The sequence below is a fragment of the Drosophila montana genome, unplaced genomic scaffold, assembly GCF_035044405.1.
Source record: "Drosophila montana isolate Dmon_TW-CO22-7 unplaced genomic scaffold, ASM3504440v1 contig_3213_1, whole genome shotgun sequence".
NCBI classification, from domain to species: Eukaryota; Metazoa; Arthropoda; class Insecta; order Diptera; family Drosophilidae; genus Drosophila; species Drosophila montana.
The window spans coordinates 593,847-610,000 of NW_026998093.1; the positions used below are offsets into that span (position 1 = coordinate 593,847).

At 38.5% G+C, this 16,154-nt stretch overlaps 3 protein-coding genes across 4 annotated transcripts in view; all 3 read right to left on the bottom strand.

Annotated features, from left to right (window-relative positions):
- Window positions 1-46: 46 nt before the first annotated feature.
- On the bottom strand, window positions 47-10,281 carry path (pathetic). 2 transcript variants are annotated; one of them, XM_064688446.1, is made up of 8 exons: window positions 10,075-10,281; window positions 3,995-4,082; window positions 3,866-3,930; window positions 1,823-1,918; window positions 1,596-1,746; window positions 727-1,529; window positions 543-654; window positions 47-484 (listed from the first exon to the last, which is right to left on the bottom strand). In XM_064688446.1, exons 2-8 carry the CDS (start codon window positions 4,010-4,012, stop codon window positions 314-316), a joined length of 1,416 nt encoding a protein of 471 aa, XP_064544516.1. In that variant the 5' UTR covers window positions 4,013-4,082; window positions 10,075-10,281; the 3' UTR covers window positions 47-313. The 2 variants fall into 2 exon arrangements, with proteins under 2 accessions (XP_064544516.1, XP_064544517.1); XM_064688447.1 differs by lacking the exons at window positions 3,866-3,930; window positions 3,995-4,082; window positions 10,075-10,281 and adding an exon at window positions 1,991-2,046.
- A 1,986-nt stretch (window positions 10,282-12,267) lies between these two features.
- On the bottom strand, window positions 12,268-14,339 carry LOC135432704 (leucine-rich repeat-containing protein 59). The gene is made up of 4 exons (XM_064688473.1): window positions 14,103-14,339; window positions 13,518-13,577; window positions 13,188-13,454; window positions 12,268-13,126 (listed from the first exon to the last, which is right to left on the bottom strand). The coding sequence occupies exons 1-4, from the start codon at window positions 14,208-14,210 to the stop codon at window positions 12,572-12,574; spliced, it is 990 nt and encodes a 329-aa protein (XP_064544543.1). The 5' UTR covers window positions 14,211-14,339; the 3' UTR covers window positions 12,268-12,571.
- A 304-nt stretch (window positions 14,340-14,643) lies between these two features.
- Window positions 14,644-16,154, bottom strand: part of RpS9 (ribosomal protein S9) — a 1,515-nt gene continuing 4 nt past the window's right edge. The window contains exons 1-4 of the mRNA XM_064688474.1: window positions 16,023-16,154; window positions 15,579-15,823; window positions 15,206-15,392; window positions 14,644-14,912 (exon numbers count right to left, since the gene is read on the bottom strand). The exon at window positions 16,023-16,154 is cut by the window's right edge and continues 4 nt beyond it. Of these exons, the coding sequence (XP_064544544.1) occupies window positions 14,735-14,912; window positions 15,206-15,392; window positions 15,579-15,801 (588 nt within the window). The 5' untranslated portion in view covers window positions 15,802-15,823; window positions 16,023-16,154 and the 3' untranslated portion in view covers window positions 14,644-14,734. The remainder of the gene's footprint in view (window positions 14,913-15,205; window positions 15,393-15,578; window positions 15,824-16,022) is intronic.

A 16,154-nucleotide genomic window follows, 5' to 3' on the forward strand; every position in this document is an offset into this window, starting at 1 on the left:
GGCACTCGAATATAGTTAACCTAAGGGTACTAGTTTAGTAATGCGCTTTAACGAAAAATGTACAAAGTGTGGGCGCAGTTTTACATCTAACAATAGTTAGATCTCTAGGAAATAAACAGGAGCTACTCCCGGCTGGCTCCTGTAGCGCTACAGACTATGCTAAAAAGTATATTTCTCAAATGTATACAAATAGTGTGTATAATAAATATATATCCCTTGGTATAGCACTTTTTGCATTATGGTTTTTGTCGGTTATGCACAGGAGATTATTTCCAAGTTCCCTTATATGTTTGGATAAGCCAAAGGAAACCATTTATTGGGCTTCTGTGGTTGTGCTATAAACCTTCATGATGTCCTTGATGGCCGAATGAGAGCCAAAGACAAGGGCGCCAATGCCGCACAAGATGATAATTATGTTTTTCCACAGTATCCATTTGCCTGCACCGAAGCCGGAATCCCAATGCACGACAAGCTCAATTATAACCTACAAAAGGAAGATTCCAGTTAAGCAAACTATTAAGAGTTAAATGATCAACACTTACCGGAAAGATCAGACCGAGTATGGAGAAGCAGAAGGCGCCAATAAGACCCATAAATGGTGCTATGGTAGGCACTGAGATGGCCAGCACTACAGCGGCGGTTACCAGAACAGTGCTACAAGAGAATTAACAAGTATTATGAGTACAGGTATTATTTGAACCCGATTTTAACCGATTGATAGCTTACCGCAGCACATAATTGACGAATGTGGGACGTTTAGTGCACTTTTCCTTGATGCCATCCCAGACAATCTCCAGGCACACGTAGAACTGCAGTCCAAATGTACAATAGACGGCCAGAGCAATCAATATTTTCACTGCCTGGGCGGGCCATTCCTCGATGGGCAGATTCAAGGTGATGCTCTCGCCAGTTGCATTGCCATAGCGCATATAGCCAAGGAAACCCAGAAGCATATATATCAAGGTAACACCCGACATGCCCTGGCTGAGCACACCGCAAATGCCAAGGAAATTCTTTGGCGTCTTCATGTTGTTCTCCAGCGGCATAACCACACCAATTGCCTCCATGGCAAAAATGGTTATGGAGAAGAATGCGGGCAGTGTAGACAAGGTGAAGAGCGCACGTTCCTGAATGGGCGGCAGATCCTGGACCAGATAGTAGAACGTAATACCCAAACCGAGACCCATGAAAACATTGGCCACCATTGAAACGGGCGCCAGGTATTTCAGATTGGGCACCCAGGCAATCAGGATCAATGGCACGAGCATTATGCAAATTATCACACGCGACTCGATTTCACAATCAAACCAGTGCTCAAGCACCTGCTCAAAGTTCTTGGCCACAATCACCGTATAAACGGAGCAGGTGCCAAAGTATGTGAGGAACAGGCCAAACAATATGGAGAATTTGGCCACGGGCGCAAAGCCGCGCAAACTTTTCGGACCCTTCTGGAATGCAGCCTCAGCGATTTCCGCAAACGTCATCTTGGTGCGACGTGTCTTGTAGTACAACTTGTGACCGCATTTGACCTGCAGTTGGGTAAAATCCATTAAGTACAAAGTTCAAAAAGCAAATTTGGCTTGTCTTGAACCTACCAGCACGTAACTGCAGTGCGTGCAGACAAAGGCAGTAAAGATGGTGGCAATGATGCCCATCACAAGACCCGAATACATAAAGGCAAACGGCATGCCCAGAATGCCAGTGCCCAAAGAGGCCTTCAGCAAATGCGTCAAAGTTTCGTTATCACTGAAACAATAAGGGAGAGAGTTGATAAAAAATTAAAGGAAAATTTAATATGGCCTCTTTTGGGCAGCAGACTTACGTAGTGGGATGCTCATTGTCGCGCATTGCAAACGGATCAAAATCATTGTTAGCCAAGGCCTGCTCGGCATCTGATTTCCGTGGCTGGATCTTGTATCTGTAAATGCGTTAATTAATATACGTTAGCCAAATTTGCACTGCCAATAGGTTTGGTTCTTATGAATGTCACCTCAGCTCAACGTGAGTGGGTACTAAGTCGCTCTTGGCCATGCTCTGATCTGATCTGCACACTGTTCACGGCCCAAACAACAACTAAATGCCATAAACGAGTGCACCATTTTCTTATATGTTGTATGTGGCAGCCGTGAGTGAAATTCTTTGGGTTTCGAATTGCTGCATCTGCAATTATAGTCGTTTGGCCGACGTCTCATTTAATGTTTACAAGCGGTGCAAAACACAAGCGAACAAAAATGCACAATCCGAATTTGGTCTGTATGCGCGAGCCAATTGTGATTGGCCAGTTGTTGGACCGAGCCTGATTCCAAGCTGCCATCTCATTGCATCAGCCGCAGAAATCAATTGCAACAGCAAAAAAATTACCAAGCCTAAATATCAAGAATTACCATTGCCTACTTTTAGGCTTATAAGATATTGCTATGTGTGCATAAAAGAATGCTTAAAAAGAGTCCGACAAATAAATGTTTTGTTTGATTTTAAGATACAAATCTTAAGATATTTTTGTAAGCTTTTAGTTAAGAGATTGTTAAACAAAAAGGCTATTTCTATTTTGAAATTGTTAAGCTGAAAACATTTCCTTTATTTTTGCTAGTCACCTTGAATGTATTATGTGCTATACTTAAAAAAACACAATTATTTCTTGTAAAACCTCCAAATCCGATTATGGACAATGGCAATGTGTGGAATACGCCTGATAAGCACATAATTATATGCATATATACCGCACATAAATATGTATGCATATACTTGAGGTACGTAGCACCCAGTAACCGCAACCATAATTAAATATATATATATATACATATGTATTATTTATAGTTGTTTTTATAAAATCGTTTCTCATAAAAATGTTTATTATCATTTAAAGTCCACGTTTTGCTCCCTAACAAAACGAAAGGTTATCAGCAGATCGTGACTGTTCGAATTGCAAAGTTTTCGTTATATTTCAGAATTCTAGAAAACAATTAGTTTCAGTTCCTGTTTTTTATTTGAGCCAAGTTTGCAGCAAGCAAAATATAGTATATCTTAAAAGTCGGCAAAAAATGCATTTGCTTGTTTATATAATTTCGACTCGTGTATGAAATTATATTTATTTACTTTTTTTAGAGGTTGCGCTTCCAATTGTCATTTAAATATTTGCTTTGACAGGCTGCAAAATTGTATTTGCATTGGGAATAAAATAAATAATTCAGCGTTTAGCTGAACTCTCGTTGCAAAATGAAAACAACAATATGCAACGTCAAGAGTTTTCAAAATATTTTTGTGTGAGGCAAATACGTGTAAGATTATCTGTTTCTATGTAAAAACATATATGTACCAATGCAAATATATTTACGTATGTGTGTAGAAAATAGATGTTTACAGAAATATGGCCCATTTTGTACTCCGTATTATTCCATGAGGTAGGTATACTTTTACGTAGGGTTCAAGCTACGTATTTTATGGCAATAACAAAGCTATACGATTACACTTCTAATTATATGTGGGTCTGTAATATTATATGATAAGTGTGTTAAAAAGTGCGACTCTCAACTGGTTAAGCTGTTTATACTTGCAAACACATTTGTTGCTTATAATTACAGGCAGCTTGCTAGTTAATATCTGCGGTCATGAACCATAAATATATATACATAATATCGGACCACGGCTGAGCTCGACAATATATATATATATATATATATATATATATATATAGAATGGCGCCTGGTAAATTGGCGAGTCAAGTGACATTTGGCGGCATCATTGGGCAATTTGTGTGACTAAACTAACGTTTAATTGACGGGCACGCAAAGGAAATTCTTTTATGTACTTATTAGATAGTTCATAGTTAGTTCACGGCCTTATTTATAGACATGGCGGTACTTACTTGTTCATACCCCCGCCGGGCAGGAATTGTTCCATTTCCTGTGGCGCATGTTTGCTGCCCTCGTCCTGCAATCAAAAGTTATTCACATCAATTAAATGGAAAGGAAAATTCTTCAATTTGAATACGCACTGCAATAACGTTAACCATTTTGAATGTGTGTGTGTGTTTTTTTAACTTTTCAGCGCCGACTCTTAACAAATTTCGCACAGTGTACGGTCTGCAAATAAAAGAAGAGAAACATTTATTAGTTACAGTAGGAATGCGCCTCTGTTGGGTGTAAGAATTAATAGAATTTGGTTGATTGAATCAGCAGACGTTTGTTTGATTATGTTCAATCAAATTTCAGTCGGATATTGTCTTTAATTTGTTCACATTTATGCGTTCAATTGCCTTTTAATTGATTCGTGCGCCGCACATTCAATTTCAGAGTAAGCGGCATTTGATTTAATTTATTGAAATTTATTCTGTAAATTCTTTTCTTTTTTTGTTGAGATTTGCATGTAAATTCATTTGTGGCTCGACAATTGGCTTGGAATATGACAAGTTATTCGCTTAATTTCTTTATATGTCACTTAAATTCCATCTAATGAGTTCTATATTTAGCCCCGAGCGCTATCAATGAACTCTCGAGCATTTCGCAACGCTGTCCCATTCAATTTGTTTGTCGAAAATGTTCTTTTGGCCCTGTCATCATGATGAGGATGAGATTCGAGTGTTGACTTGTTTACCCGCCGTTGATCTATTATTAATATGTATGTTAAATCCCAGCCAAAATTGAATTTTGTTTTTGGCATCTCATACATGTGTTACATTTCACATTCACGAGCGGTGAAATTGTCACAGCATTGGGATCAAAGGCGGGGCAGGTGGGCAGATTGTCACATGCGTCAATAAGGCAACCTCGTGGTTGCATGGTTGCTTGTACTTTGCCTTTGTATGTCATATTTTGGTCGTTAGCTAACAATTAGCACTTTGCTGGCCTTGCCTAATATGTAGTCACTAAATAAAAGTGAGAATAAATGACAGGCAGCTAGAGTATCATATATAGGGTATCATAAATGTGGAGTATCATATAAAGTCGAGTCTAGGTATGACAGTGATAAATGTGCTTTCTTAGCCAATTTACATGATTATTCATTTGGCATTCGCAGATGCCGCGCAGACACTTTTTAATGTTCAGCTTTTTTTTTTTGGGTTTATTGGGTTTACCATTTCTGATTTTTGTTTACTTCAGCACATTTCTCGACAAGGTTGAATGAACTTTGATGTTGCGGTCGAGTTCATTTAAGCCGAACTTTAAACGTGCGGCTTTCAAGTATTGTATATCAATAATACTCATATAATCGAATATGAAGAATGAACATTTATCAGCAAAAGCAAACTTTAAACTGATTTCGATTAGTCAAAATTAATAACACTTCAATTTTACACTTAATCTTTATCTTTATTCGAGCTCATAAGTATTATGACTTTGTCGGCTTCCAGATTTATAACTCTCGGCTAAGAGCTCTATAAAAGTCAAATTTTATACATGGTCTCGAACGAACAGGCAAGAAAACAGACAGCCCCACGTCACAAATCACGTATACTGATAAATCACGAGTAAGATAAGATATAGTCGTAACATCGAAACCATTATCGTATCGTGTCGGGCCCGGAACGTGCCGGTATGAATGAAATAAATTGTGTTGGCGGCAGCCGCTAAGTTATTAGTGGGGTCTTTTACCACATAGAACATCAATATAAATACAAATAGTCATATATGTATGTACACATGTGTATTGAACAACAACAACAACAAACAACAACAACAATAAGAAGAAAGAGCCTTCACCCACTGCGAGTCTATAAAATTGGCACAGTTTAGTAATTTTTTTATTTTATGTTAGTGCTGTTAGATATCGGATATATTTAGTGTTATTCGCCGGTTGAGGTACCAAATGGTCGCCCCATATCTCATCTGTTGTCTGTTTTTTAGCCCCACAAACCGGTGAGAACTGGTTTCGCAAAACCTTTAAATAATTGATCGATTTATATCACTGCCAAAATCCACCAAAGCACTACACTCTGTTGCGTGAACAGACCAGAGAGAGATAGAGAATCGAGCATGACATAGCCAAAAAAAAAGCAACTCAGAGATAACTGTAAATGATGCCCTTGTGGCACGCCACAATTTTAAGTAAACTGTTCTCATTGTTCGAAATGATGAAAACTGCCAAAAATAGAAACAATTTCATCATCCTAATTAAATTCGAACACATTTTGGATGTGTACATTGTATCTGTGACATATTGTCGGGGTTTCGATTGCAGCAGGAAATGTAAGTTTAAGGAATATTCTTTTAAAAGATTTCTATTTCTCCAAAGTCCAAATTCCATATAGTACAAAGTCCCATTCTTACATAAATATGTATGTACTTAACTCAAGCTGTCTAGTCAACAATATATTAAGATGATAAATCTCAAAACCCATTGATTCTTATATTCAAAGCATATATCGGTCACAAGACAGAACCAAAATAACAAATTCTTTTCGAAATCCCAAACAAGACAACCTTGAAAATGAAATTTTGACAAAGAGAGAAGCATTTTAGCATACTCTATTGAAAATATTCAAATGAATACAAAGCAAAATACCGAAAATCGTGCATAATGTGTTGAAAAAGTAAAAACGCATTAGAATAGACCCATTTTTAGAGCACAAAGCACATCTGTTGTCCACTAGCAAATAAACAATCGCATTAAAAGCATATTAACTGCAGCGTGCACCATAGTTCAAATCTGATTTGCGGGAGAATGGGGATTATCGCCTTAAGACGACTGTTGCGCCTATCCCCAAGGCGACATGTGACGTCATATCTGGCTGACGTCGCTCTCAGCAATTCAGCGCAGCATCCTGTTTTGGGAGAGCGCTCTCCACTCTCCCAGCATGTTTACGCTCTGAGCCACCCGGCCAGGCCCCTAAGCAAAATAAAAAAACACATGTTCCCAATTTAGAATTTAAATTGACGTTTAAGCACATCTGATGACGTCTACGAAGATTAGGACTTGTATTTGAATTAAACGCATTGGGTAAATATTTTTATTTGTGATAAGTAAAAAAATAACTTGTATCTGCCCTAATGTTTGTATTATATTTATTTGCTTTGATAAGATATTAATTTGAAAACTAATGCGTCAAGAAAGAATTTCCGGAATTTCGATTCGTGTGCCTTTTATCAGATCGAAGTCAACATAATGTGATGGTTCTTAGAAAATATACAATCTATATTTACTTTCAAATAATTATGTTTATAATTAGCTTCAAGATCATGCGGCGCCGTGCAAAGTTTTATAGAAATTTCATCAGCAAAAACTTTTTTCACCTGCTTATGTTGCATTTGTGTACGCAGAAATGTTTTTGTTTTTTTTTTATGAATTTAAAGGAACTACAGGGCGGCTTGTCAATTAAAGTATTGGGTTTCCAATAGAAGGTTTACATTTAAATGGCTCAGCAAAATGAATAATAAAATAACATTGTAGGCAAGTAGATTAAAAATAATCAATCAGACTAAACGAATTAAGATTAACGTATAACCAGTAATCAATTAGACATTATTTATTAACATTCCATAAGTTACTATATTTGACGTCATTGAAAAATATGCCAGTAATCGCTGGAAATTTAATGAGCCGCTCCTCAGCTTTATATAGTATCAGTAGAAACTGCTACAATCGGCAAAAACTGCTGCTCAAATAAATCAACTACGTCTAGCAAAGATCATTTTAAGCAGCACTTATATTATTAAAAATATATTATCATTATTATTATTATTGTTGGCACGTGCTAATGACTAGAGGTTTACTTCCAGAGCATTTGTACATTGCGTGCCTTCAGATAGACACCAGGAACTTATATGGCATACAACTTGGGCCCTAAATATTGTTAGGCAATTACCATTTTGTATATATGTACATATGTAGATAAATGCAGTAGCTCAAAGGCAATAAACAATTAGAGTGTTTGTAGGGTCATTGCATAAGCAGAGAAGTACACTCCTGATAAGAGCCGTGTGTTCTCTTTATCAATCGAGATAATAAAGTGGACATTCGCATAACTAGAAACCTTGTATATTCACTTTTTCACGGACAATAATTTAAACAATTCCACTGTCTTAAAATTTGTATATCAGCGAATTCTTAGAAGTTTATGGGATGTTGCAATTATTGGCTGACCTCCCCAACAGTTGATAACAAAGCAAATAGCACCTGAGGTGTGCCGTCGTTACGATAATTGGTTATGTCTAACTAAAAATCAATTTGTCTTGAGGTAATAACAGTCGCAGATGGGTAGCTCTTTTACCTTGCCACAAAGAAAATGGTCAAGTGTAAGGGCGTGTGCGGACAATTTGCGCAAATTGACAAGCAAACAAGAAAGCACATCATAAAGAACAACCGTCAGTGGGAACTATAACAGAAATAATATTAAAACAGCGCCCATGTTGGCCGTAGATTAGCCGGGATCGTACCAAGGCGTAATTACTATCTCCATAGCGCAATTCAATTCCTTAATCGTGGCGTCTAACAATAGTATATACAGCTTAATTTAAATAGATCCAGCACTAACTTCTTTGAACTAGATGAAAACCAATGCGGCCCACGCTCAAAAGCGATTGACGCTGACCCGCATTTCTTTTTGCCCTTTTCGCTCTCTGACGTCACAGTTTTACTGCGTCTTTAGTTAAATTCGCCTTTGCCCGCTTCTAAAATTCTTGTATGTTAATTATCGCCGCACAAAAATCAATAGACCAAAGCGACATTGAAAATTGTGTGTTATGCAAACACGTTCATTCCTACATTCATACATACATACTAATGTACATACATGTGTAGGCATGCATGTGCTTTTTGTACTTTCTAAGTAGGAACAGATAAGGATGAGGCGCTGGCTTGGCCCACGGTCAGGAAACGAAGGTCGCCTAATAAATTCTCAGCACAAATATTCGATTTTAATGGATTAGTTTTGTTGTTAGTTGCCGCCCTTTAATGAGCTTGTCATACATTACAATGTCCAGGCTAACAATTTGTCTTTTTCCTTAAATGAGGGCCAAGTAAGTGTCCATGTGTGTGTGTGCCCTAATGGTTTTCGTTGTCGTGGGCGTTTAGCTATCGTAAATTACCATTGGTTATACCCTACACTAGAGTCCGTCGTACTGTTTGCAAAACTTCGACTCGACTTTCCCCCTTAACACGCTCAATTACCCGTAAATTACGTATTTATTGTTAAGAAAACGTGGCAAATCAGCAATTTAAATCGAATTCTTCAGCCATTGCACTATTACACAAAATAAGACAAACAACAACAAAACGCTTCAAACTGCCTAGTTTAGTCTTAGTATTAGTATTAGTAAAAGTATAGGAAAGCGCGCGCGTTTTTGTTTTTGTTTACGGCGATAGGACCATAATAAAGATTTCATTCATGGAAAGTGATTTGAAAGACATGAAAATCGGAAGTAGTGCCGGTGCAAAGGGCACAACAAAAACGCTGCCACAACGAAATATGCAAAGAGAGAACTATAGAGCAGGTGCAACGCTGGCACGTAGGCGTCAGCTTCAGCGTCGACGTCAGCAGAGCAGCCAGCGACCACGTTTCGCTTACGTTGCGTACGCGTGTCAACTGTGAAGGGACTTTGCTTTTGGCCTGTCAGAATTTGTATGAATATATCTGGCGGTCTTAAAGCGGTTTAAAAATACTTAATAACAATATGCAACAGATTTTCGTGTGCAACACAATGTAGAAATATAATTGACGCTAAGCTTTTGTTGTTCTGGCCTCTGAACACGTTGAATAATGCATTAACCAACAAATTTGTCATACAATTTTGGTTTATTTCTGGCCCATTTTGACTTTTCGTCAGTGCATGCTTGTGTAGTTTTGACATTTGCCCATTAGTTTTAATGGCTTTCTCTCAGACTGTACATATTTATTTGGGGCATGTTAACGACATTTTTCGATTGCTTTCCCTTACGACTGCATAATGTGTGCGTTTGAGCAGCAGCTTTACGCTTTACTATTGCCATGCAGTCAGTCGCCTTCTATTTCTAGACATCCATTTGTGCCATGTGCTTGACATTTTTTTCTTATGCTGCTCGCATACACAAAAATTCTTGAGTAGAACATACAAACATACACGAGAACGTAATTATGTGTGCATGTGTGTATGTACTTACATTGTCCACTATTGCGTTAACCGCTGTGTACGTTGGTTAGCACTTTCTTAACTCTGGTCACAGATTTTGAAATTGGCACAACGATAAGTTCTATTTTAAAACAGTTTTTGTAACGTTGATGCTACTTAACCATACATGAATATAACGTATATTAAACGATGCACACGTTCTAAATATTCTCAACACTTAAAGCACCGATTGCAAAACGTTGACCACGCGGCACTAAAGTCATACAGCAACTGACGCTGCGCTCGCATTTTTAGCGTTTTATATAAAAGAGCGCAGAGCGGGCGCGCCAAAATGTTGAGAGTTGCCGTTAAAGTAACAGCTGAATACGGCACACATCGAAACAGCGGCCGGCACGCTGAATGCGCAGAAGCGACTGTGAGTATACAGAGCAGAAGGGAGAGCGCTCTCATTCTCTGTGGCAAAACACGTTTCGTGCCCATTATCAAATTATACTTACTTTAGTTTGTGACAGTGCATTTCCCACGAAGAGAGACAAAGGATAAGCGTAGGATATGCTGAAGGCTACCCTATTTGCTAGAGTCAAAGAGCGTAGGATGAAGAAAATGAAAAGGCCAAGGGTCTGCAAATGCTTTGACGTTTGGCTGACGAAATTTCGATCAGGTCTTTCATAACCGTTGCAAATGCTTTTAAAGTTTTTGCTCGCAACGGAAACATGAAACTTTAAAATAGAAGCTCGGCAACACGACACGCTATTAGGCATCCTCTTAGGCACACGATAAGAGAGCAGTAAATTGCGTCAGCGTAATCATGGCTCCAAATTGTAAAGTGCAAACACCTGAAAATAACTAATATTATAGAAAGCGTTAAACCATTGAGTCATATAAATACCTGTATTAAGCTTATAAAATGCAACGTCATGTCGACTCACAAATTATTGCAGTGACATTATAATTTTTCACCTTTCACAACTTGTACGTCATCATTCTAGGGATTTCTATTGATAAACAAAACAAACAATTAGATATGGTGAAATTCGCATAATGTATGTATGTATGTGCGTAAGTGCACAGTATATATGTATACATATATATGCACAGAATTTTTTGCTGATCATTATTAATTAAGTACGATATGGGAAAACCCATTGTCAAACTAGCTTTAAGTGGTCTTCAAACAAAAATTGTCGATACACGTGATAGAGTCGTGTGCAGAGGGCTTGAAAAAGGAATATGAGAACCAACAGAGGGCTATTAAATAAGTAATTAGCCTATTTTTGTGGGAGCAACCTAGCCGAAAGGATATTAAGCATCGAAAATGCGTTATTATATATAACATTTACCATCTATCTGTTTATCCTTAATAATATAAAATATTGAAAGTTGATTCACTAGTTTTCGAGCAATTGTAAAAACTTTCATCGAAAGATAAATTCGGCGTTTTTAATTGATCATGGAAGTTATCAGTACATTTAAATAACGTTCACACATCAAAAAAGTCAATTAAAAAGTTGATAAGAAACTGATTTAAACTTAGTATAAATATAGAATATTTGTTCGTTATTATCTATCATTCGTTTGGTTAATAAGTGAATTCAAAGGAATGGCAATGAATTAATTGATAAAGTATACATAAATAAAATAGTAAAAACTAGATAGCTGCTAATAAAAATTTTCTGCAAATATGCAATGCCTAATAACCATTTTTTTAATTGGGTTCATTAGGTTCATTAAAATGTAAAAACTTTATTCCAAAAATCAGCAAATCTTTTTGTATACATTTGTTATATTTTTCATACAATATACAATTTAAAATTTGGTATGCATAAAAATTATATGAAACCACTTTTGTCTCCATTTACAGAGTAAAACGAAAACCGGCATTCATTCATTCATTGAAAAAAAAACATACATTATACATTAGATTTCAAATCTGTCAGCATAAAATCATAAATTCCAACAACTCTTACTCTGACTTTTACTTGAGCTGGGTTTCAAACAAAATATAAATTGCACAAGAAATTCTTACATAATGCAATTGCATTTGCATAGATATTATGAGTCTGGTACATATGTATGTATGATAGATAAGTGTTATGGCCGTGTGAAGCACGTTGACTGTGTCTGTAGTTTCTATGTGTTTGCCAGTTTTGAACTGTGTTTCAGTTACTATTGAGTTTGTTTTTGATCTATTGTAACGTTAGTTAAAAATGAGATTGACTGAGAGTAGTTTGCATTGCATTTATATTATAGTTCTGATGCTGTGTGTGTGTGTGTGTGTTTGTGTGTGTGCCTGTTTCTGTGCCTATGTGAGGTAAAAATTTCTTGCCAATGGACGTATATACTTAATTATACATAAATATATGGCAGTACATTGGGGAGTTTCAAAATCGCACTCGTCTAATTTGTTGAGGTGGTCTACACTTGTTAAAATTTTTCAATCGCTTTCACACACGCGCTATGCATCCGATATTAAATTATTGTTATTCTATTTGAAGCCCCGCGCTTTATGGCTTCAAATAAATGAATCGTCAGTGCTCCTCCGGTGGGGTGCGAAACTCCGAGATCCAATCGGTGACGCGCAGTCGAAAGATTTCCGTCTTGGTCAGTATCCAATCGCGATATTGATGAGGTATGTACTCAACTAGCTTATCGGCGATGTCCGGGTTCTTGAACATAATCAAATAAATAATGAGCACATTTATTATGAAGAGCAGCAAAAAGGTCATCAGCGATGAGAAAGCAACGCCTGATATGGCTGTAAGCCAGCTGCTGCCATTTGTTGACTTCTTTTTTTGATTGTTCTTTTGATTGGTAGATTTGATGGGGCCCGAATGCACAGGTTTGATTGAGAGCTCGTTTTCAGCAGCAGCTCCCGATTTCTTCGATTTTGATTTCTTGTTTGCTTTGTTGGACTTCTTAGAGGCCTCGCCGCCATTGGTCTTTGTGCTATGATTCGAGCTAGAGCTGCCATCGCCATCGCCATCGCCAGCGCCTGCCATTTGTGCTGAACTCAAATTACGCTCCTGGGCTGCTATACGTTCACGTTCAATGAATTCCGACTTGTAGTTGGCACAAACGTTGACCTGCAAAATGTGAGCAAATTGTACATGAAAAGGCACTCGACTCAAGTGCCACTTGTCTTACAGTATTCTTGGCCGCCTGTTGGCAGTCCTTCAGCGTTGAACAGCGGCCCACAATTTTCTCCCAGGCGGGCGTCAAGGGATTGCCCTTTAAGTCTAAATAGCGCAAGCGACGCAAACGTCCAAAACTCAAAGGTAAGTGCTCCAAGCAATTGTCGTACAAGTCCAAATGACGCAATTGCTCCAGTTGGCCAAAGTCATCGGGCAGAACTCGGATTTGATTCTTGCTTAGATCGAGCTGAATTAGCCTAGTGAGCGTCGTGAAGTTGCGCTATGGGAAAATAAGCTTATTTTTAATACAAATAAAATAATTTACATATGATATCTAACGTACGCCGAGTGTGACCAGTCGATTGCTGGAGAGGTCCAGAAAGATAACTCGCTTGAACGAAGCCTGTGAAGGTAAAATATAAACTGAATGTGAGTTGAATTTTTAACAGGAAGTTCAACAACCAAAAAGAAACCCCCGAAACAACTGTAAAATACAATATTTGGCAACTTTCCCGTGCCACTGACCGAGGGGTGGTAGCTGCGCTGCCAAATCACAAAAATCAACCCCCTGAAGCAATTTTGGTTGCACGCATACACATACTCATACACACACACGCTCACATAATAGCATACAACCACACATCTTGCGGCGCTCTCAAGTGTAAATGCAATGCAGTCAACGTCAGCGTTAATTGCAAGCCAGCCGGCAGCAGGCAGGCAACAACAACAACAATGACTGTAGCCAACTGTTTGCGCGAGCGAGAAAACCAATAACTGGCTAGACTTACGCCAGACAAGACAGCGCTTTGTTTGCACTTGTGTGGTGGTAAGCGAATCAGAAGGGTCAGATATGACCCAGCGCAAAAGATAATTACCTATACACGTTGATATTCTTGTAATTAATGGCGCCCGCACATAATTTACTTACAATTTCACGCACTGGTATTTCGGTCAGCTCGGAGAGGCTGAGATCACAGCTTTCACCCTCAATCCGTTCCTTTACGTTCACTTTGACTTTATCCACACCTTTTGGCATAATTGCTGGCTGTGTGCTTTTTAATTTGAATTATTTTATTTCTAATAACAAATGTGACACAATTTTGAATGCCAACTATTCAAAACGAAAACCAAAACACAGCTGCACTCGCCAAACGCCGCTCAGAGACTGCCGGCGCATGGTATCAAGAGAATGATGGTAATGTTTAGCGCAGGTGGCAAGGCAAGAAATAAAGTGACGTCACAAGTGCGCAAGAGAATCGACACTGGCTTTACATATATAAGAATGCAACAATTGCTTAAAACCATTATATATTACAAAAAAAAACTAAGAAAATAAATATAATGCGCACTAACGCGCTGCGCAAATGCATCAAATTGCAATTATTAAACGTGCACTATATACTTTAATAAATGTTTACCAGTCTGGCAACGCCAAAATTCTGAATGACTATCGAATAGAAAACCAACAATTTTTTGTATAAGGACTTTACATTTAATTTGTAAATATTTCAAATTCTTTCATTATAAAATAACTGCGTTTCGCAGCAGCTTTACTGCAGTTTAGTCCTCCTCTTCCTCGGCAGCAGCACCGCCACCACCCTGGTTCTTCTTCAGGTTCTTCCTCTTAACGCGACCGGGACGGCCACCACCGAAGGGCGACTTCAGAGAGAAGTCAATGTGCTTCTGCGAATCCAGGCGCACCACGAACGATGGGATGTTAACCACCTGCTTGCGCACACTATATGAATGTAAACAATAAAATATATGGTATATTAATACAGAAAGTTGGTTTACACAGCGCAAGGGCTTTCAAGTTGGAGCAATTTGTTCAGTGCAACTTACGCTATGGAGCTTTGCAATATGATCTGAGTGAACCAACTGAGGTTCAACTACATGACCAAAAGACGTTGAGAGCCGGTGCAAGCTCATGTCGGCTTGTTCGACTCCCAAGTGGTCTTACTGAACATTTATTTTTTATGTAGCTATTTTATGCCTGGCGACGTTTTCCGCCGCTGTCCATGAGATAATTACCGAATGTGACGCTGACGGATCAACACACGTGCATGATGGATGGACTTGGCCAATCCAAGCTTGAACACTTGGGTTTGCAGACGACGCTCCAAGAAGTCCTCAATCTTCAGGCCAAGCACGTAATCGAGCTTCATGCGCGACTCGTCCAAGACACCAATGCGCACCAAACGACGCAGCAGAGCATTACCTAATGAAGCAGGGCACATAGTTATATTCGTTTCCTGTTTTAATTATATAGCTCAAAGCTGGCGAGCTGCTTTCAGTGTGTATTGGTTAACGTCAATGTTTATTCAGACAAGAAGTGTCAGAATTATATTTTTTAATACAGATCATCATGACATGGCCAGCAGCTTGGCTTTGTCGGCCAACTTACCCTGGAATAGACGCTTCTCGTCCTTCTCATCCAAAGTCAGCAGCTCACGGGCAGCCTTACGGATCTTGGCCAGGGCGTACTTGACGCGCCACACCTCACGCTTGTTACGCAGACCATATTCTCCGATGATCTTCAACTCCTGATCCAAACGAGCCTTCTCATAAGGACGACGGGGAGTCACATAGGTCTTCGAGAAGACCGAGGGTATGCGGCCGTTAACCATGATTCCAACAATTCAACCGATACTGTGAAGTTCAATGACGAGAATATGTGGTTAGATTAAAATCGCACTTTTTAACTTGCATCCTTGCACTTTTTAAATAATTTATAATAGCAAACTAATTAAAGATATTATAGCTGCTCACACGCGCAATATTTCTAATATTTGCAACTGTTTTAACGCATAATTCTTTAATTTTTTGGCAGTCGGCAAAATATACGTACGCTCGGTTTGATGTGTCACGCTGAAAGAAAGAATGTCGCGAAACTAGAGATGTGAGTTGCTTAACAGCTGCAAAGTAGCGAGTATTTGCTGTTATGTGTGGAGCAATTCTTGTTCTGTGAGGAGTGAAACTG

Coding starts and splice junctions, on each gene's coding strand:
- path (XM_064688446.1), bottom strand. Junction 1,919..3,865: donor CCCGGCGGGGGTATGAACAA/GTAAGTACCGCC, acceptor ACGCATTTACAG/ATACAAGATCCAGCCACGGA. Junction 485..542: donor TACTCGGTCTGATCTTTCCG/GTAAGTGTTGAT, acceptor TTCCTTTTGTAG/GTTATAATTGAGCTTGTCGT.
- LOC135432704 (XM_064688473.1), bottom strand. CDS start 14,210: ATGCCAAAAGGTGTGGATAAAGTCAAAGTGAACGTAAAGGAACGGATT. Junction 13,578..14,102: donor AAATACCAGTGCGTGAAATT/GTAAGTAAATTA, acceptor TTACCTTCACAG/GCTTCGTTCAAGCGAGTTAT. Junction 13,127..13,187: donor AACAGGCGGCCAAGAATACT/GTAAGACAAGTG, acceptor CACATTTTGCAG/GTCAACGTTTGTGCCAACTA.